Raw genomic sequence first — 18660 nt, 5'->3', positions numbered from 1 at the left:
CCATAATGAAAAGAGAGAGGGTAGAGTATATTTTATACTGGTCCCCTATGAATTGACCTTTATTAATTGAGGATTTTGACACTTATTTCAGTTTGAGTGGCTATGGGTGTTTAGAAATGAAATTGTGGGACTTGAAAGCTAGAAGGGACCTCAGAGATCATCCAACAGAGGAGCTTATTTCTAACTGAGGAAATGAAAGTTGTCAAGGTCAGCCATAAATCTGATACTCTGGCTTGGTGAAAGAAACCTAAGTTTCAGAATCTCTCTGATGTAAATCTAGAGACATGATAAGAAACTCAATTTGTGGCAGCATTAACATGGTTTAGCCTGGAAGCAAGCAGCCTTTGTGACTTTTCCAGATTATTAACAGTGTTTGAAATCTCTTGATGTCTTCAGGACCAATAAACTCTACCATGTACTTTTATACTTCTCAATTAGTGAATTATCACATTTCCAAAAAATAACAATAAACCTCAGTGTACAAAACAGGTACAAATGATATTAAATTAGAATGCAGTTTTAAGTAGAATTTTGATTTATTGGAAAATAAATTAGTGAGAAAACTTACATTTGTGAAATGCTTTATTAGAGTATATACATATTTCACTTCCAAATCTAGCTTAAAACAACTGAATAGATATACCACAATTCATTTAATCAGGCCCCTTTTGATGTGTATTTAGGTGGTTTCTATTCTTTTGCTTTTATACACAACGCTACAGTGAATATTTGCTCACTGCGTGTGTGTGTGTGTGTGTGTGTGCGCGCGTGCGCGTGTGTGGATAAATTCCTAGAAATTTAATTGCTGTGTCATTAGAATATGTTTGCTTTTAGTTTTGAAAGATGTTATCAAATTGGCCTCCAAAAAATTCTATCAGTATACATTGTCACCAGTAGTGTGTGAGCAAGCTTAATTCTCTCATGCTTTCATCAACATGGTATGTTAATTTTGGTCTTTGCTAATTTGAAAAATTGTTCTAAGTGTAGTTTTAATCTTCAGTTTTTATTATATGTAAAATTGAGTAACTTTTTATATGTTTAAGAGCCATTTGGGGCCCTGGCTGGGTAACTCAGTTGGTTAAAGTATAGTCCCAGTCTGCCAAGGTTGGGGGTTTGATCCCTAGGCAGGGCACATACAAGAATCAACCAATGATACATAAATAAGTAGAACAACAAATCGATGTCTCTCTCTCAGATCAATAAATAAAAATTTTAAAAAGCCATTTGTATTTCCTTTTCTGTGAACTATTTGTTCATATCACTTTGTCCATTTAAAAAATTGGATTTCTGCCCCTCTTATTGAGCAGTAGAAACCTTTTATGTGTAGAGTAAAGACTTGGGTTTTCCTTATTGCTTTGGTCTCTTGGCTTCATGCTAGTGGTTCAATTCCAGCTTCTTTCCCATATATGGACTTGAAGAAATTGATTTGGTCTTCTGTGGTGTGACCTGCCAGCTATAAGTCAGCCACTGACTATGCCCTGCCTGGGGCCACCTTGTATGAGCCACAAAGTGGTCTGCAGATGGTCTCGGACTTTAGTTCTTTCTGTCCTTTTTCATCTGAAGAATATTTTATTTGGAATAAAGGATAATAACTTAGACCACATATTCATATATATATATATATATCTTTATTGATTTCAGAGAGAGGGAGAGGGAGAAACATCAATGATGAGAATCATTGATTGGCTGCAACTCAGGCATGTGCCCTGACCGGGAATCGAACCCTGATCTCCTGGATCCTAGGTCAATGCTCAACCCCTGAGCCATGCCCGGCTGGGCTAGACCACATATTCTTACCCACATCAACCCAGCAAAATCTTAGGTGGTCCGCAACTTCTGTTAAATTTATTTTAAATTTAGTTATTTAGAATTTGGAGATCAGAACAAATTATCCCATAGAAACCATGAAAAAGTTGATACTTACATTTTCATGCAGGTGCTTTCAGTATATGTGCTGCCGAAGCGAGCACCGTGCAGGTGCTTTCAAAACCCTTTAAACCAATAGTGTGTCTTAAATGATACAGTATTAGTATGAATCTTGAATTTCTCTGATCCCAACTTAGCCCTGAAGAGAAGCAGAGTCTGACACTCCAAACTATGTCTTTCGGGATACTGATTTTAAGCTAGTTATTAAAGAACAGAAGAATCAGGAAAAAACTTTGACCTCTTCTCTAACTGCCTAAGAGGAATTTAGACAGAGGACCTGCACACCAGGAAGGGAGGTAGCATCAGATTACTAGTTTAATATAAACTAATGTGTGACAGACAGGGAGGTCCATTTGTTCCAAGTCTTCTCAGTGTCTCATTGTTTAAGATGGCTCAGCAAACATTTATTTACGAAACAATTTGCTTTTCCATGTCCATGTGAGTTACCTTCCTCCCCTTTGAAGTCCCAAACCGCTACCCTTCCTCCCCTTCTCATTAGCTCTAGAATAACATATGAGCCTCAACTGCCCAATCTCTCGGGGGGTCTCATTATGGCACTCCAGAATGTGCATTTGTATAAAATAAAAAAAAATCTACCTCTGTTAATTTGATTATTAAACCAGCTAGGAGAACTTAGAAGATGGAAGGAAAATTATTTTTTTTAGCACTCACAGATCTTTTTTCCAGTCTGAACCCTTGAGTCCCTCAGATTCTCAGGAAGGGCTGGGAGTTGAATAGGGTTGGCAGTGCTGGGAAAAATATCAAGTAGCTGGATAGGAGATACATTGAATTGGTGTTAAGGAAGTCCAAAGGAAAAAGGTGGGAAGGCAATCTACATGTTTGGTAGTTTGAAATTTTTATGCTATTAAACTGTATGTTGCACATGATAGTTAAAATATCAGTTTGATTTAATGATGGGAACTGAATTATAGAAAATGCGTGTATGAATCAAATGATTCACCACTATTTGAGGAATACAGCATAATGAAGATCCTATTAATTATTGGTCAGGTGGTCCCATCTAGGAAGAAAACAAGTATAGCCCTGGCTAGTGTGACTCAGTTGGTTGGAGCATTGTCCAGTACACCAAAAGGTTGCAGGTTCAATTCTTGGTCAGGGCACATGCCTGGGTTGTGGTTCCATCCCTGGTCAGGAAGAGTAAGCGAGGCAGCTGATCCATGTTTCTCTCTTGTGTAGATGTTTCTCTCTCTCTCTCTCTCTCTCTCTCTCTCTCTCTCTCTCTCTCTCTCTCCCTCTCTCTCCCTCCCCCCTCTCCCTCTCTCCCTCTCTCCCCCCCCTCTCTTTCTCACACACTCTCACTCACTCACTCACTCACTCACTCACTCACTCACTCACTCACTCACTCTCTTCTTCTTTCTCTCTCTCTTCTCCTTTCTCTAAAATCAATAAGCATGTCCTTGGCTGAAGATTAAAAAAAACACAGAAACAAGTGAGAGTGCATTATCTCCTCGCTTAGATTCAACATGGAGTGTTCTCTGCAAGAGTGTAATGAGGATGTATTTTTCCACAAGGCTGTGCTTTCCATAGAAATGATTTCCTTCCATACATGGATCACAAGTTTTAAGATACTTTCAAGCCATTTGAACTCGCTTATTATAACAGAAATTGTCATGTACCAAATTCATTCCTTTGCACTTTTCAGTGACAAAATGGTTCTCTCATTTGTATGTATAAAACAATACCAGAAACAAAAACAAAACTCAACTGATTTTGTACTCTCTTCTGGAAGAAGAAAAGGTCCTTTGAGATGAAGATTATAATTTCAGCAACAAAGGAAATATTCAAGGCCCAGGCAGCTCTTAAATTTAGTGCTAATAATATATGAAATAAATTATAAGCTTTACGTTTTTGTCAGTTCTTGTAGGTAGATACCTGCTTACTTGCCAATGCAGAGACAAGATTACTTAATTCTAGGTGTGTTTCTAGGTGTGTTTCTTAGTGCAAGACAAATTCGCTTTAAAATGCATTCTGTTGTTATGAAATTAATGGTTAGTAATCAAAAACTCAAATGATTTTTCAGATTCTTAGATCTTTGTTTTGGAAGGGACCTTAGAGCACATCTAGTTTAGTATAGAACTCTTTTCTACCAAGTCCAAACTGCTTCCAGTGGTCTCTTCCTGCCCCCTCTTGGTCCCCTTGTCAGCTATGCTTCAGATTACAGATCTTCACTGGCTTTGAATTCAAGTTCTGTAAGGCTCTTTTTACTGCCTCCAGTGCTCTTTTCACATCCTTGTTCCCATGGCTCACTTCTTTATATTAAACACATTTCACTCAAATCTTATCTCTTCCCAGACCATCCTATCTAAAGGACTCCTCCTCAATTGCCATAACTCTATCATAAGACTGTGTCTTTTTCCCCCTTTATAACTCATGTCACTGTTGTAGGGGTGGAAAAATTTTCCCTTCTAGGTTCTTTGCTGGTCTAAGTAATTACATTTACATAAGACAGATTAACAGAAGAAAAACAAATTTAATTTTATAGGTATGGGGCTTCATAAGAATATACTAAGATACAAAGAGCAGCCAGGTAACTGAATGAAGCTTATATAACTTCATGAGCTAAGGGGTAGGGGTCTGGCATACAAAGGGGAGGAAGGTGTTTTATGGAAACTCCAGAGGAGATTTTTAGAAAACAAAGGTTGCTTTGTTATGTAGATAAAAGGTGTCTGGTAATAGCTCTTTTCCTGTTACAGGCCCCACTTTCAGTGTAAATTTAGGCAGTTCAGGGGGGAGGTGAAGAGCTTTTCCTGAATCTGTTGGGTTTTGATTGCCTTTAGCTCAAAATAATCCTTTTGCTAGAGGCATATTTTGGGGTATCAAGTCTCCTCACTGTCTGGAATGATCTTGTTTGCCTGTCTTCCCTCAGTAGGCTCCATGAGAACTGGGGCCATATCTGTGTTGTTCATTGCTGTATTCCAAAGCATCTGTAAGTAGACTGGTCCACTGTAGGTATCTGACATATTTATAAAATGAATGAGTAACCATTAATGGTTCATCGTTGCCCAGTCACTACTGAGCTGAAATCTATTTCCTTTCACTTCTACCACTGATCTTAGTTCTTCCCTCTGAAATAATTCAAATGACCTGTTTTACTCCCTCTTTTGCAAAGAGTCTTCAGACACTTGGATGTCAGTCATCTCTTACTGAGGCCCAGCTCTTCCAGTTTCCTCACCAGCTCCTTACCTGGTGGCATGGATGGGCATGGTCAGCATCCAATTATCCATCACAGGGAGTTCTTGGTTTTGTTGTTGATACCCAGCACTAGACACTGTACATTTTGTGGAGCCTGAGCCTTAGAGAGAAATAGTTAAACTTTTTTGGTCAATGTTTTTCTTTGATAAAAATTATCTTTTGCCTCCATATAAATGACCAAGGAACTATTTATATATGATGTCATTGTCAGTATTACTGTTTGAGTTCTTAAAAACTTGTTTTGTTGTAGAATATAACAGTGTAGAAATACATAAAATATAAATATACACTGTAATTAATGCCTATTTATCTATCACTCAAGTTAAGAAATAGAGCATTATCATGGTCCCAGAAAGCCCTTTTATTGATGCAGGTGTTCCAGGGGTCTGGAGACCCAGGGTCCAGGGACCCAGGAGTCCACAACCCATTCTGGGTTCTTGGCTTCACGAAGGAAAGAATTCAAACTTGAGCTAGCATGGAGTTGAAAGTGAAAGTGAGTTTATTAGTGAAGCAGTGAGACAGAGAGTGGGCCACTCCACAGATGGAGGCACCCCCCCCTTAGCAGAATTTGCTTCCTTTATTGAGATTTACTTAATTGGGTGGGGGTAGGGTATTCAATAAAGGGGAGGAATATTCAGGATCTTCCCTTGAAAGGGGTGGAGATTTTTCAGAGGAGATCTGTTGGCCATTTTATGTCCTTATATGGACTTTCTGTTTCAGATCTGGTGGCATGGGTGTCCATTTAGCATGCTAATGTATTACAATGAGTGTATAATGAAACTAGGGGTTACATTTAGGTGAAATTAGTTGCCATGTTGGATTGAGCTGGTTACTGCCTGTTTTAAGTCATAAGTCTGGTGGCTGATGGTCTTCCTTCTTGACAGCGCTTGTAGCTTTTATCGGTTGCAGCTGTTTTGCCACATACCCAATCTCGTTATATATCTCTTCTCAATCTCAACTCCTCCCTGGAAGTAATTAATATCCTGATTTTTAGAAGAAACACTTTCTTGGTCATTTATTTTTTTTATGGATTTATCACTTACATATGCATCCCTAAAAATGTAGTTCAGCTTTGCCTGTTTTAAAACTATATAAATTCACTGATACTGTGTTAGTTTTCTGTTGCTTTGTGATGAATTACCACTAGCTTAGCAGTTTAAGACAGCACCCAGACATAGCCCACACTTCTGTATGTCATGGAGTGGCTGCGTTTCTCTGCTCAGGATATCATAAGCCTGAAATAAACATGTTGGCTGGGCTGAGTTCTCTTTTTTTCTTTGATTAGTTCCAAAGTTGATTTCTAAGATCCAGCTCTTTGCTGTTTTGATATCTTTATTGTTTGTTGGGGGAAGGAAGAATTTTTCCTCTACTCTTCTGGGTTTTTTCGCCTGGTCTAGTAATTAAATTGACATGAGATAGATTAACAAGAGAAAATAACCAAATTTAATTATATATGTATGTATGGGAACCCCACATACATGAGAGAGTCAAAGACCTCACATACATGAAAGGTTCTGAGACAGAAAGGTAAAATGAGGCATACAGGGTGTCCCCCAAAAATGTATGCACACTTGAACAGCTGATAGCTCAGTTGATGTTTGTTTCTTTTCAGATTTGACCCATTGGAATTAATAAATTATTCAAAGTGTGTATACATTTTTTGGGGACACCCTGTATATGGCATCCTGAGTCAAGGAATGAGGTAAGATACCTTGGGGTTTCAGAGGAGAGGAGGGTCATTTGCAGGACTATAAGAAGAGCAGATGTTCAGTAATGAGAAGTTTGCCCTGCCCTATAGATAGGTCATGAAAATTTATTTCTGGTGATAAGTCTTATTATGGACAAGGCCCCCAATTTAAATTATTTAAGAGAGAGGTAAAAGCTTCTTGTGAGCCTGTGGGGTCTCTATTGCCTTCAGCTCAAAATAACCCATAGGCCAAAGTAGCACATCTTGGGGATGCATGTTCTGAACTCTTTCATGTGTTTTTCATTTCATTAATTTCTGCTGTTATATTCTTTCTTTATCTTGTCCTTGCATTTATTTTTCTGTTCTTTTTTTTTAACTCTTGAGATTCATGCTTTGTTTATTAACTTTCTAAAAAATATTTTCTGATATATGCATATATAAGGCTCTCAGTTCCCACCAAGCATTGTTTTAGCTTCTTCCCATAAATTTATATTTTTAAATGCCTTTTATGATTTCTTCTTTGACTGACTTACGGATTATTTTAAGAATGTACTAATTTCCAAACATGAATATTTTTAATTATTTCTTTTGTGATTGTTTTTTTGCATACTTGCATTGTGGAGAGAGAATATCCTTGCACTTTAGTCTTTGTCATTTGTTTTGGATTGCATTATGGGCTAGCACAATATTAGTCTTTGTAAATGTTCTGCATGTCCTTGGAGGAAAAAAAAATATTCTGCAGTTCTTTGCTACAGTTTTATGTTTATTTGGTCAAGTTTTAAAAATCATCTATATTCTGATATTTTTTCATTTTTATTTTTATTTTAAATATATCTTTATTGATTTCAGAGAAAGGAAAGGAGGGGGGAGAGAGAGAGACAGAAACATCAATGATGAGAGAGTCATTGATCAAGCCCGAAACCCGGGCATGTTCCCTGACCTGAATCCCAGGTTGATGCTCAACCGCTGAGCCACACCCGGCTGGGCTTTTTTCTCTTTTAAATTGCTGAATTCCTTTGCTGTTATTCTATCTTTCAGTTATATAATTCTAATTTATTTTTTCAAATGTGTTCTTTTACCTTTTAGATCTTCAAGTCCTGTCAAAACGTTCAACCCTGGAGTTTTTATTAATTCAACCTTATAGTTTTATCAGCTATTCCTGATAATTCTAATATTACGTCTTTCTGGGTTGTTTTCTGCTTTAGTCATTTATATTGGTTCTTGTTAGTGGTGTTTTATTACCTTGTGTATCTGGCTATTATGTACTGCATAATGTAAAGGAGAAATTATCTCTAAGGCCTAGATTAGATTGATGGTATCTTCTGTAGAGACTTGCTTTTTTTTCACCCTCACCCCCACCCTACCCACTAGCTTCAATCAGACAGCTAGCTGGTGGCACCACCAATCTGAATGTGGGACCACCTCAATCCAACGTACAGTTAGAGGTTTATTTAGGTCACACAGATGACATAAAGCTATAATTCAGTCTGTCCAAGGGGTGATTTCTTTCTGGTTTCCTCTATCCTGGGAGTATAGCTCTTTAGGATTTCTGCTTCAAATGAGTGGTGGCTTATCAAACTTCCTTTAAAAAAAAAAAAAATTATTGATTTCAGAGGGAGGAAAAGAGAGGGAGAGCGAGAGATAGAAACATCAATGATGAGAGTCAATGATCGAGCCCACAACCCAGGCATGTGCCCTGACTGGGAATCTAACCCTGATCACCTGGATCCCAGGTTGATGCTCAACCACTGAGCCACACCCGGCTGGGCTAAACTTCCTCCTTTTAAAAGGCTCTTGCCTTTGACTTTTTTGCCCATGGATTTGTAAGGGTTTCAAGAGCAAGCTGTTCCCCCTTTTTTTCCCTGGACCTTCAAGTGCCAGAGAGTTAAAACCACTTTGGGTGGTTTGGATTACCTTTCTGGGTTCTATTCTTTTGCCTTTATTTCAGCCAGATAATTCTTCACAATCTTGTTAAGTCTTTGTGATTTTGGGGCTGTTTTTAAAAGTATTCCCTCCAGAATTTATATTTGTCCTCAAAGGGACATTTTATCCAAGTTATTTAGATATTTGAAGCTAAAATGTCTGAGTTTTTATGCCTTAAAGATTAATTAGTGTTATTCACATAAAATTGTAGTTGTTGATATAAGAGTGTCCAAATCTATAAAAAAAATATTATATGAGTTATTTGAGCCAAAATTTTGAGGACATGCTCAGAAGCAAGATCTCAAGGGATTGAGAAAATGCTCTAGAGAATGGCAGTTGTTGCAGCTCATTTTATACATTAGAATCAAAGGAGAAAATGTAAGGAAGGTTACATGGAATCCATCGGTGGTAGATTGAGGTGGGAGTAAGCAAAGCAGGGAAATCCCTGGGATTGGATAAAAAGTAAAATGGAGAAACACATATTTCTTTCATATTGGTGGGTACAGGACAGTTAACATTTAATATTTACAGTAAATACAGATAGTATGTAACAACGAGGAGTCTTGTGGTCTTGTGCTGTGGTGCCAGCAGTTGTGCCTGCCAGGGGTCTGGAAAAGAAAATTACTCTGATACTCCAAAGGTGTGTTATCCTAGATGCTTAAGAACAATGGGCGGGGCTCACTGAAGGGAAAGGTTGACCTTTGCTAAGGAAGCTATGGGCCTGGGATGACTTTTGGTCACAGAGCTTGTCAGCCTTCCAAGTAGCTCCCTGAGCTTGTCGGCTCTACTAAGTTGCCTCCTTTTTGTTTATATAGTTAAATTTAATTTGGCATAATTTCCCCCCCTCAGTGTGAATACTAGTAGTTAAAAGACTGTTCTTGACACCTATATTGTGTATTTACTCACACATTTAAAATCTAATTCCCAGGTTGCATTTGATTTCCACAGAGAATTGGGAGTAAATGTTCCTTACATATACTTACATACAGAACTTTTGGGGTGCTGAGTCTTCTTAGTGGGAATGATTTAATTTTCATCTCTAGTTTCCTTTGAAATGAGCCATACACCATTACTGACAGAGAGTGGAATATTTACGTTTCCTGGGTGTTCTTCCAGATCAGTCATAGAAAATGAAAGAATGATTCATCCTTAAGCACTCTGAGCATCTTTTACTTGGAATGTGACTGACTTAGATTTTCATATGGTGGCTCCTTGTTACTGATATTGCACCTCAGATGCCACGTTTTTAGAGACACCTTTCTGAGTAATCAGTCCTTTTCCCCCTTCATAACGTGCATCAGTATCTGATAATAATCTTGTATTTTTTCCTCCTTCAGCAAAATGTAAAGCTCCATGAGGGCAAGGACCTTGCCTATATTGTTGTTCACCACTGCCTTATGTGTCTTATTTGTCCATTTCCTCAAACATGTTAGGCAGTCAGTAATACTTTAATAAATGAATAAAATAAATATTTATTAACTTTTTCTGAAGTTGTGACAGTATTTTCTCTAAATGTCACAGTCACCTTTTAAAATCTGTGATTTCATTAAAGTTTTCTAAAATATAGTGTCTGCTTTCTCTTGCCTTTTTTCAAAAACATTTTTTGTAAATGTTGAATGAAAAGTCAGTTAATAAGAATCTGACCTAAAGTAAATGTTAGAGTGACAAAGAAATATTTAGGATTAGGGACAACTGTGACTTTCTTGTTATATATTGAAGTGAAATGAGGTTAGTGTGGCTGGAGTAAAGCAAGCCAAGAGAGAGACTAGTCAGAGATGATGTCAGAGGAGGGCAAGTTAAGACCTTGTGGCTTATATGGACTTGGACTTTCACTCTTAATGATAAGGGAGGCCATTGGAGAGTTTTGAGCAGAGAAGTGACATGATCTGACTTCTCCCGAAGACTTCTGTGTAGAGAACAGGCTGAGTTCAAGGGGAGGTGAGAGTGGAGCTGTAGGGATATTTAAGTAAGTATGGTCTGCTGCTGCGCTCTCACATCAGTTCCACTGGCTAATTTGTCTATATCTGTGCCAGGAGCATCCCATCTTAATTTCTATAGCTCAGTTGTAACCCTCAATATATTTGGTAGGGCACACTGCCAGATCCTACCCTCAAGGCTAAGCCTTCTTCCTTTTTTTATTCAGGGGGATGTGGACTATACTTAGAACTCTGGTGTTTCACGTATATTTTAGAATCAGCTTCTCTTAATTCCTCAGAAAACCCTGGGATTTTGATTGGGATTGCATTGACTATATAGGTTAATATGGAGACTATTGATTCTTCCTAGCTTAAAATTGGGATAACTCCATTTATTTAGGTCATCTTTATATATACATATATATATATATGTATATATAAATTTGAATAGACGCCTTGAACATCATGTTAAATCCTAAGCCACTTTTTTGTTGTAAATGTGATTTTTAAAAATTATATTTTGTTTCTTGTTGATGTTCACAAATGCAGTTGATATTTATATATTAAATTTATGTTCAACTACCTCGCCAACACTTCTAATAATTTGTAAATCCCTCTGAATTTTCTATGTAGATAATAATATTTGTAAATACTATTTTGTTTCCCTCTTTCTAATCCTATTTTATTCATTTATTTTTTTCTTATTTTACTGAGCTGGCTAGAACCCACCAGGATAATGTTTAATAATAATGTTAATAAGTATTAATTGTAGGATATCTTGTCAGGTTTTTCATTTTTAAAGGGACTGTGTCTAATATTTTACATTTAAGAATGATGTAGCTTTTTTCACATACTTTTATCTAGGATATGAACATTTTAAAAGCATTTAATTCTGGACATATTTCTCTTTAGAAAGCTTGTCGCAGTGTACATTCCTACCATCAATGTACTAGCTATAGGCACCATGCTGTACATTATGTCCCTAGGACTTATTTATTTTTTTAACTAGAAGTTTGTACCTTTTGACCACCTTCACCCATTTTGTCATTTCTTAAAGCAAGAGCATTGTTTTATATAACCACCATACTATTATCAAAATAAAATTATCATTGATACATTATTATTATATAATCTCTAGATATTGAAATTTTATCGGTTACCCTTTATAGCAAAAAATATTTTTTTTTCTTGTCCAGAATCCAGTCCAGGATCATGCATTATGTTTAATTTTCATGACTCTTAATTTTCTTTTCTGGAACAGTTAGTCATTCTTTGTCTTTCATGACAGACATTTTTAAAGAATACAGGCCAGTTATTTAGTAGAATGTCCTTAGCTTGGGCTTGTCTCTGGCTAGATTCAGGCTTTCCCTTTTCAGAAGGAATGACACAGGAGTATGTTGTGATGCATCCTATCAGGAGACATATGGTGTTCGCTTGTCCTATTACTAACAGTGTTAACCTTGATCACTTAATGTAGTGTCTGGCGGGATTCTTCACTATGAAATTACTATTTTTCCCTTGGTAATTGATAGGTATCTTATAGGTAGCTACTTTGAGACTAGATAATATCCTGTTTTCCATCAAACTTTCAACCACTAGTTTTATCATGTATTGATGATTCTTGCCTGAAATAATTATAGCCAGGGTAGTTGCCAAATGGTGGATTTTTTTCTAATTTCTTTACCAAATTTATTATTTGGAATTATACTCTAAGAAAAAGATTTTTCTTCTCCACTTATTTATATCAGTAAGGACTGGGTGTGTATTTTTTTTTATTATTCTATGGATTATAATCTGTTACTATTTTTTATTTTATTTTTAATATACATATATTTTACGGATTTCAGAGAGGAAGGGAGAGGGAGAGAGATAGAAACATCAAGATGAGTCATTGATCGGCTGCCTCCTGCATGCCCCCTACTGGGGATCGTGCCCAAAACGGGGCACGTGCCCTGACCAGGAATCAAACCTCCATCTCCTGGATCTCCTGGATCATAGGTTGATGCTCAGCCGCTGAGCCATGCCAGCTGGGCATCTGCTACTATTTTTATTTTGTTGCTCAAATGTTCCTCATTTGATCAGTGGGAATCTCTTCAAGCTGACTCCGGTGCCCTTTAGACATGCCCCATTATTCTTTGAGCATTTCCTTACTTTCAGCTGTAGCCTGGAAATCAGCCATTTCTTCCAGAAACCCTGGTTCCTTTTACTGGCGCATTAGCTGTGCTCTTGGCTACTGGAGTGTCATTGCTTCCAGGCCCCCTGGACGGAGCTAAGGAATATATGTGTGTATGTATATTTTTTGCATATTTACACACACATATCTGTTTCTGTATCTCTCTATATTAAGAACTGAGCTTATGTGGTTAACTCTAATTCCAAGCCTTCCTTCCGCCTTTTCATATTTGTAACTTGCTGTTATGGGAATAAGGGACCAAACTCTCATTATCCATAATATACAGGGGTGGGCAAAAGTAGGTTTATGGTTGTTTGTGTGAAAATAATAATTAATAAATAATAATGCAGTAATAAACTATTTTGTGTACTCACAACTGTAAACCTACTTTTGCCTACTGTATATACTTATTTGCTCAATCCTAGAATACACATAAAGAAATTTCATATCTCTGTGTAAAACAAATATCTAAGTAGAGTATAATATGTGATTATATTATTTTTTGTCTTAGTTCGAGGAGAGTATGTTGTTGAAATATTATTTTCAAGTTACCTAGGGTTAATTCCCCCCCCGCCCCGGTCCCCTTCGGTGCATTTACGATACTCATTTCAAGTACAGTTAAGTACATTTGTGTTCCATTTTGGGTTCTTCCCTCCTATGATTATTCTTTTTTTTAGTATGTGAAACATTAACATGGTTTTAAAAGAACTGTGTAAAAATATAGGCCAGGTTATTTGATTACTGAGATATAAAACTTATGGCTTTTAATTGTTTGTTCTTTTAGGGAATCATCTAATACTTCCTATTAGAAGAAATATGTGAAATTTCCTGCGAACCTGTGAGAATTTCTTCCTTCGGCCATTTTTTGTTCTACTTACTGGGCAACTTCCTCAGAAGTTCCTTTCTGATGCCATGTCCTGTGGCTCGCATCAAAAGAGGAGTTTGTCTTCATGAAGATTCCTAACATTGGTAATGTGATGAATAAATTTGAGATCCTTGGGGTTGTAGGTGAAGGTAAGTTTAGCATTCCTTGAGTTTTTGAGCAATGTACAATTATACCTACCACTAAAAAAGTTAATAATTCAGGTCCTTTTAATTTAATTGGCATCAATTTAGACATGGGCCTAAGAGTAAGATATTAAAAATAAAATTACTCTCAACTCTTTGGTCTTATTGTCCAATTGAAAGTTAATAACATTTTAAAACCCCTTAAAATTTAATAAATCAGGGATTTCTTGAGGCTGCCTTCATTTAATTCTTTTCATTAGGAATCATGGTTTCTTTAGTCAATAATTTTTTGGCTACATTTTATTTTTATATCAGCTAGGCTTATTGTGAATAACTTAAAATTTATTTATATAAGTTAAATTTTACTTACTGCATGGTAAATAAATAAATAACTTCTATTTGTCTTTGGGAATGGCAAACCACATTTTATAAATTCTGAGGCACACAATTTAGTCATATTGTAATATCTTTGAAATTAGATGTATGTTATAATCAGTAGCTTGTCATGGTTTAATTGGCATCATTGGTTAGATGAAATATGGTAATTCATTTTTCGTAAGTCTTTCTGATTTTTTATTCTTAGTAATTTTTGCTCTTGACTTAAAGATAACTTTATGGAGATTTTGATAAATGATTCTGTTAATGGGATAAGTGACTCTACTTATGGTTTCTTAGCATTTATATCTTTAAAGTAAATGTTAGAGAAATTTCATATTTCAGAATTTTCAAATAAATTTTAAATTTCAAAAGAAGTTTTAAAAGTTTACCAGTGTGAAGAGTAAAGCTGTTTTAGATTTTAATATTAAGTTGTCAAATCCTTTTCAAATAAATAAAAAGGATTGAAACACAGTTTAATCATTGGGTATTTGCTTCAAGGTCTGAAGTCAAAACCATGTTAGGGGAATGGATCCTTCTTCCTTCACTAGTCAACTCCTTTTCCTTCTCTTCATTAATATTAATTATGTAAATAAAATTTATTCTCCTTATCTTACCTACTATCTGTTTTATAATAGCTGCCATTTTGTTTAGTTGTTGTTGTTTTCCAAAAGTATTACAATTAGAGACTTAGGCAATAAACTACTGACTGGAGAATGTCACTTCATAGAGTATAACATGGCTGGAATGTTCCAGATTCTGGTCCTAAGTTTTCTGGATCATAACCTTGTTTTTCTTTTTGTACCTTTAAGTGATTATCTTCTCAGGGATTGGCTCAGATGAACTAAAACTACCAGACTGTTGTATAAGTCAGATTATGTCAGTTTAAGTTGTAGTCAGAACCATCACTGCTATATGTTTTTTTTCTTTGTAAACTACCTCAGATGCTTTTTGACTAAGAAGTACACACATATATTAAGGAAATTAAAAACCGTCAAGCCAACTCTAAATTCCTGTAGCCTAGTCAGTGCATTTTTACCCCACTGAAAAACTGGCATGAGGACTGGATGATTGCCTATGATTGTGAAGCTAAGTTGGATGCCTGTAACGGCTGGTCCCATCCTAACTGTGATAATAACATTCATCCATCTCCACTAAAGTGGGGGAGACTTGTGTTCCCCTAGACTCTGTTGGAGACACAGTTCCCAATTTCATGTCTCTAAAATCCCCTTCTCATAGATGCATGAGGCTTTGCCTGTCTGTTAATGTCAGTGTTCTTGACATTTCTCAGTTATCTATCATACGTTACCTTTTGATTCTCCTAATTAGATTTTTACAATAAAACTTTAACCTCAGCTTCCTGGGTACCTTGCTGTCAACTCTGTGCTCTACCTCTAAGGAAGTAGTTGAATCTCATCAACTACTTTTATACCAAACAAAGTGGGAGTGGGTGGCTATAATTGGCCAGAGATTCTTGGACTGTTTGTGGCCTGTGCCCTTGAAATGAGTATTTATGGCAAAAATATATCAACTCCTACTAGTTATTAATTGGAATGCTGAGGTCCATACTATTTTGCCAATCAGGAAAGACATTCCAGTATCCTGGAAGAGGATTTAAATGTCTCCTAGGTTACATAACATATTTGGTAGGCTCCATGCTTGAGCTTACTATTAGGAAATCACTACTCTTAAATTTTAAGTTTCCAAGAACCTCTTCAGTTGATTTTCATTTAGTGTTAAAGTTCTTGTGCCCAAATCTTGTCTCCAGAATATTTTAAGCTTCAATTTAAAAATGTCTCAAGTGAAATTTTCTTTCAAAAGAGAAACCTTTAAAAAATACATGTTGAAGAAATGTGTTGCTTATACTTGGTTTATAAAAAAAATATATAGTAATTATCCATGCTCTCTTTGTATGTAGCTCATTGCATTATCACTGCAGAATATTGTCATTTTAGGAATCCTTATTATAACACATACTGATAACCAATGTAAACATAATAGAACTTCGATTTCTACAAGAGCTATAATTGGTATACTGCTGCTAACTATTTACTTCTTTTTATTAAAGGAGCCTATGGAGTTGTACTTAAATGCAGACACAAGGCAAGTATAAGAAGAAAATATTTTATGTGTTTTACTGTTTTGAACCTAATGCAGTGTACTGTGCATGTGGGCATATCGTTAAAACTGTCTGGCTATAATGATGCTGCTTGTTGAGTAGAATTAATATGTGAACCCAGAGAAAGGAGACAACTTTGGGACAAGTTTTATCATGATTAGGTAGTCATTAGTTCTTTACAATCTTCTGCTATTTTTTCAGCTGACCTATGTATAGGTGAAAAGCTGCCTAATGGGAAGAGAAGAGGTGGTAGGGAAGAAATCAAAGCAGTGATGAATTTATGTTCACTTACTTAAGAACAATGAAGAATTTCATTCAGTCAGTATTTTTCATGTAGACTCAATAATTTAGAATGCTTGATGGATCTGAATCTAGACTTTGAAGGATATAGTGGATAGGTATTTGATTATAAAATAGGGCTTGGGATAATAGTGTATGGTTATGATTATTGGTTCTAGTTGGTCACCCTTGAACAGCCTTGAAATGAATCGTGTTATATACATTATTTGACTATGATAATAATCAGCATTTATTTAGGTAAGTTATTTCAAATTTCCATAGCTGTTGCTCAGTGGTGAGCATGTTTTACTCAGAGACTGACTTTTAGATGGTAAGTATTCTAATATCGAATTATTATGTTGTACACCTGAAAGTAGTGTAATGTTGAATGTCAATTATACCTCAATTTAAAAAATATGGCAAGAGTTGAGGCGATAAGAATTTTTGACCTTATCTAAGCTCTCCTTCTGCCTTTTATGTAAAAAAAAGTTTATTAGTTGAATATATTGTTTTTATCTTTCCATATACTTGGTTTACTTGTTTGTTCAAGTACGTGTGTTACCTGTAGTAAGAAGTGGTTCGCACTGCACACTGTCAGTGCTGGCAAGATGGGCCCAGAGTGAAGGGATGGATGAGAACAGGCATCTCTGCTCTTGGGAAACCAACTCTAAATGTGAACGTTGATTCCTAGTGGCTATATGTAGGGCACTTCGAGTTACAAACATGAGTAAAACATAGTTTTCTTAACCTTGTATGGCTTACCGTTTGTCTGAAGAGATACTTTAAAAAATGAGATTGCATCTAAAAATCTCTTTTTACTGCCCTTCACTAAGTGAGGGACTCACAGGCCAGCTCTTTATTATTTTTTCCTTTCATGCATCTAAAAAGTTATCGCTGGATGGAAAATTTAAAACATAAATTAGTGCCTCACTCAGAGTAATAAAAACTCTTTTTAGAATCTGCAGCTGTTTAGTCATTAGACCTGTTATAGTATATTCTTTTTTCAGCTAGAATCAGACCTTCAGATCTTTACACCTTTACCCCAAAATAGAGAATTTGATGCTTTTGGTAAGATTTATGCTTCAGGATCAAACAAATGGGTTACCACGAAATCTCATGTTATAGTTAAAAATAGATATAGTCCTTTCTATTGTATCATTATATATAGAATAATCATGCCCATGTATTTCGCATACCTTTTAAAAATTTAACAAAATGCTTATAAAAATGTATGATTATTTATGCGTAGGTGGGCGTCGTGATCACTTATGCATAAATTTGTTCTCTTTTTGAAAGGGCTCGCTCTGGGTGTATATATAATTAAATAATTCCTAACATATTGTATATTTGAGCAAGACTGAAAGAAAGTTACATTCTTAATTTGTGTACCATTGCAAGAAATTTCGATGTCATGTTTATAAAAAAGATATATCTTGTCTTTTGTGAACACAGTAAATGTTGTGTTCACCAAAGGCCAATCAAAGACCGTACTTCTTAGTTTACTGAAATAAATGCTGCTCAATTAAAAGAGAAGAATGAAACGGTACTCTCTTTTTGATGGATTCTGTTTAATTGTTTTATATATATATACACACATTGGCATGTATGTGAAAACTCTTAGCAACGACTGTCCAGCTCTTTATGGCGCTTTATGACTACTCGCATTTGGAAGACCTTCTGATTTAGACCTTTACCCTGAAGATATCTATTGCTGATTTCTTTTTTTAATTTGCATGTCTGCTTTGAAGTGCCTGTGAAAGGGGAGGCATGCTTTACAGCATACTTTTTCTCTGTAGAAGCCCAAAGGTCATCCTCACTACAAAGTAGGGAGAATGGAATGGAGATGAGATTAGAGGAAGAGGGTTGTGCAGCCACATAGAGGCAGGAGAGTGATGCAGCTGAGCCCAGGACAGGGAAGTGCTGGTTCATATAGTTCCTTTCCTGTGGCTGGAGTTGACTTATGAGAAGTTTCTGTTTGTTGTGAAGTAATAGGTGCCATATGCTCTTGAGATAGTGAGTTATGCAATGCCATGAACTATCC

At 36.1% G+C, this 18660-nt stretch overlaps 1 protein-coding gene across 1 annotated transcript in view; it reads left to right on the top strand.

Annotated features, from left to right (window-relative positions):
- CDKL5 (cyclin dependent kinase like 5) overlaps positions 1–18660 on the top strand; it is a 149198-nt gene that overhangs the window by 42132 nt on the left and 88406 nt on the right. The window contains exons 2-3 of the mRNA XM_087813498.1: positions 13623–13852; positions 16290–16324. Coding sequence (XP_087669624.1) covers positions 13789–13852; positions 16290–16324 — 99 coding nt within the window. The 5' untranslated portion in view covers positions 13623–13788. The remainder of the gene's footprint in view (positions 1–13622; positions 13853–16289; positions 16325–18660) is intronic.

The sequence above is a fragment of the Miniopterus natalensis genome, chromosome X (genome assembly GCF_054644295.1).
Source record: "Miniopterus natalensis isolate mMinNat1 chromosome X, mMinNat1.hap1, whole genome shotgun sequence".
In the NCBI taxonomy this organism is placed as follows: Eukaryota; Metazoa; Chordata; class Mammalia; order Chiroptera; family Miniopteridae; genus Miniopterus; species Miniopterus natalensis.
The sequence above is the reverse complement of the archived record's forward strand: the minus strand, read 5'-3'. Positions and strand labels throughout refer to the sequence as shown.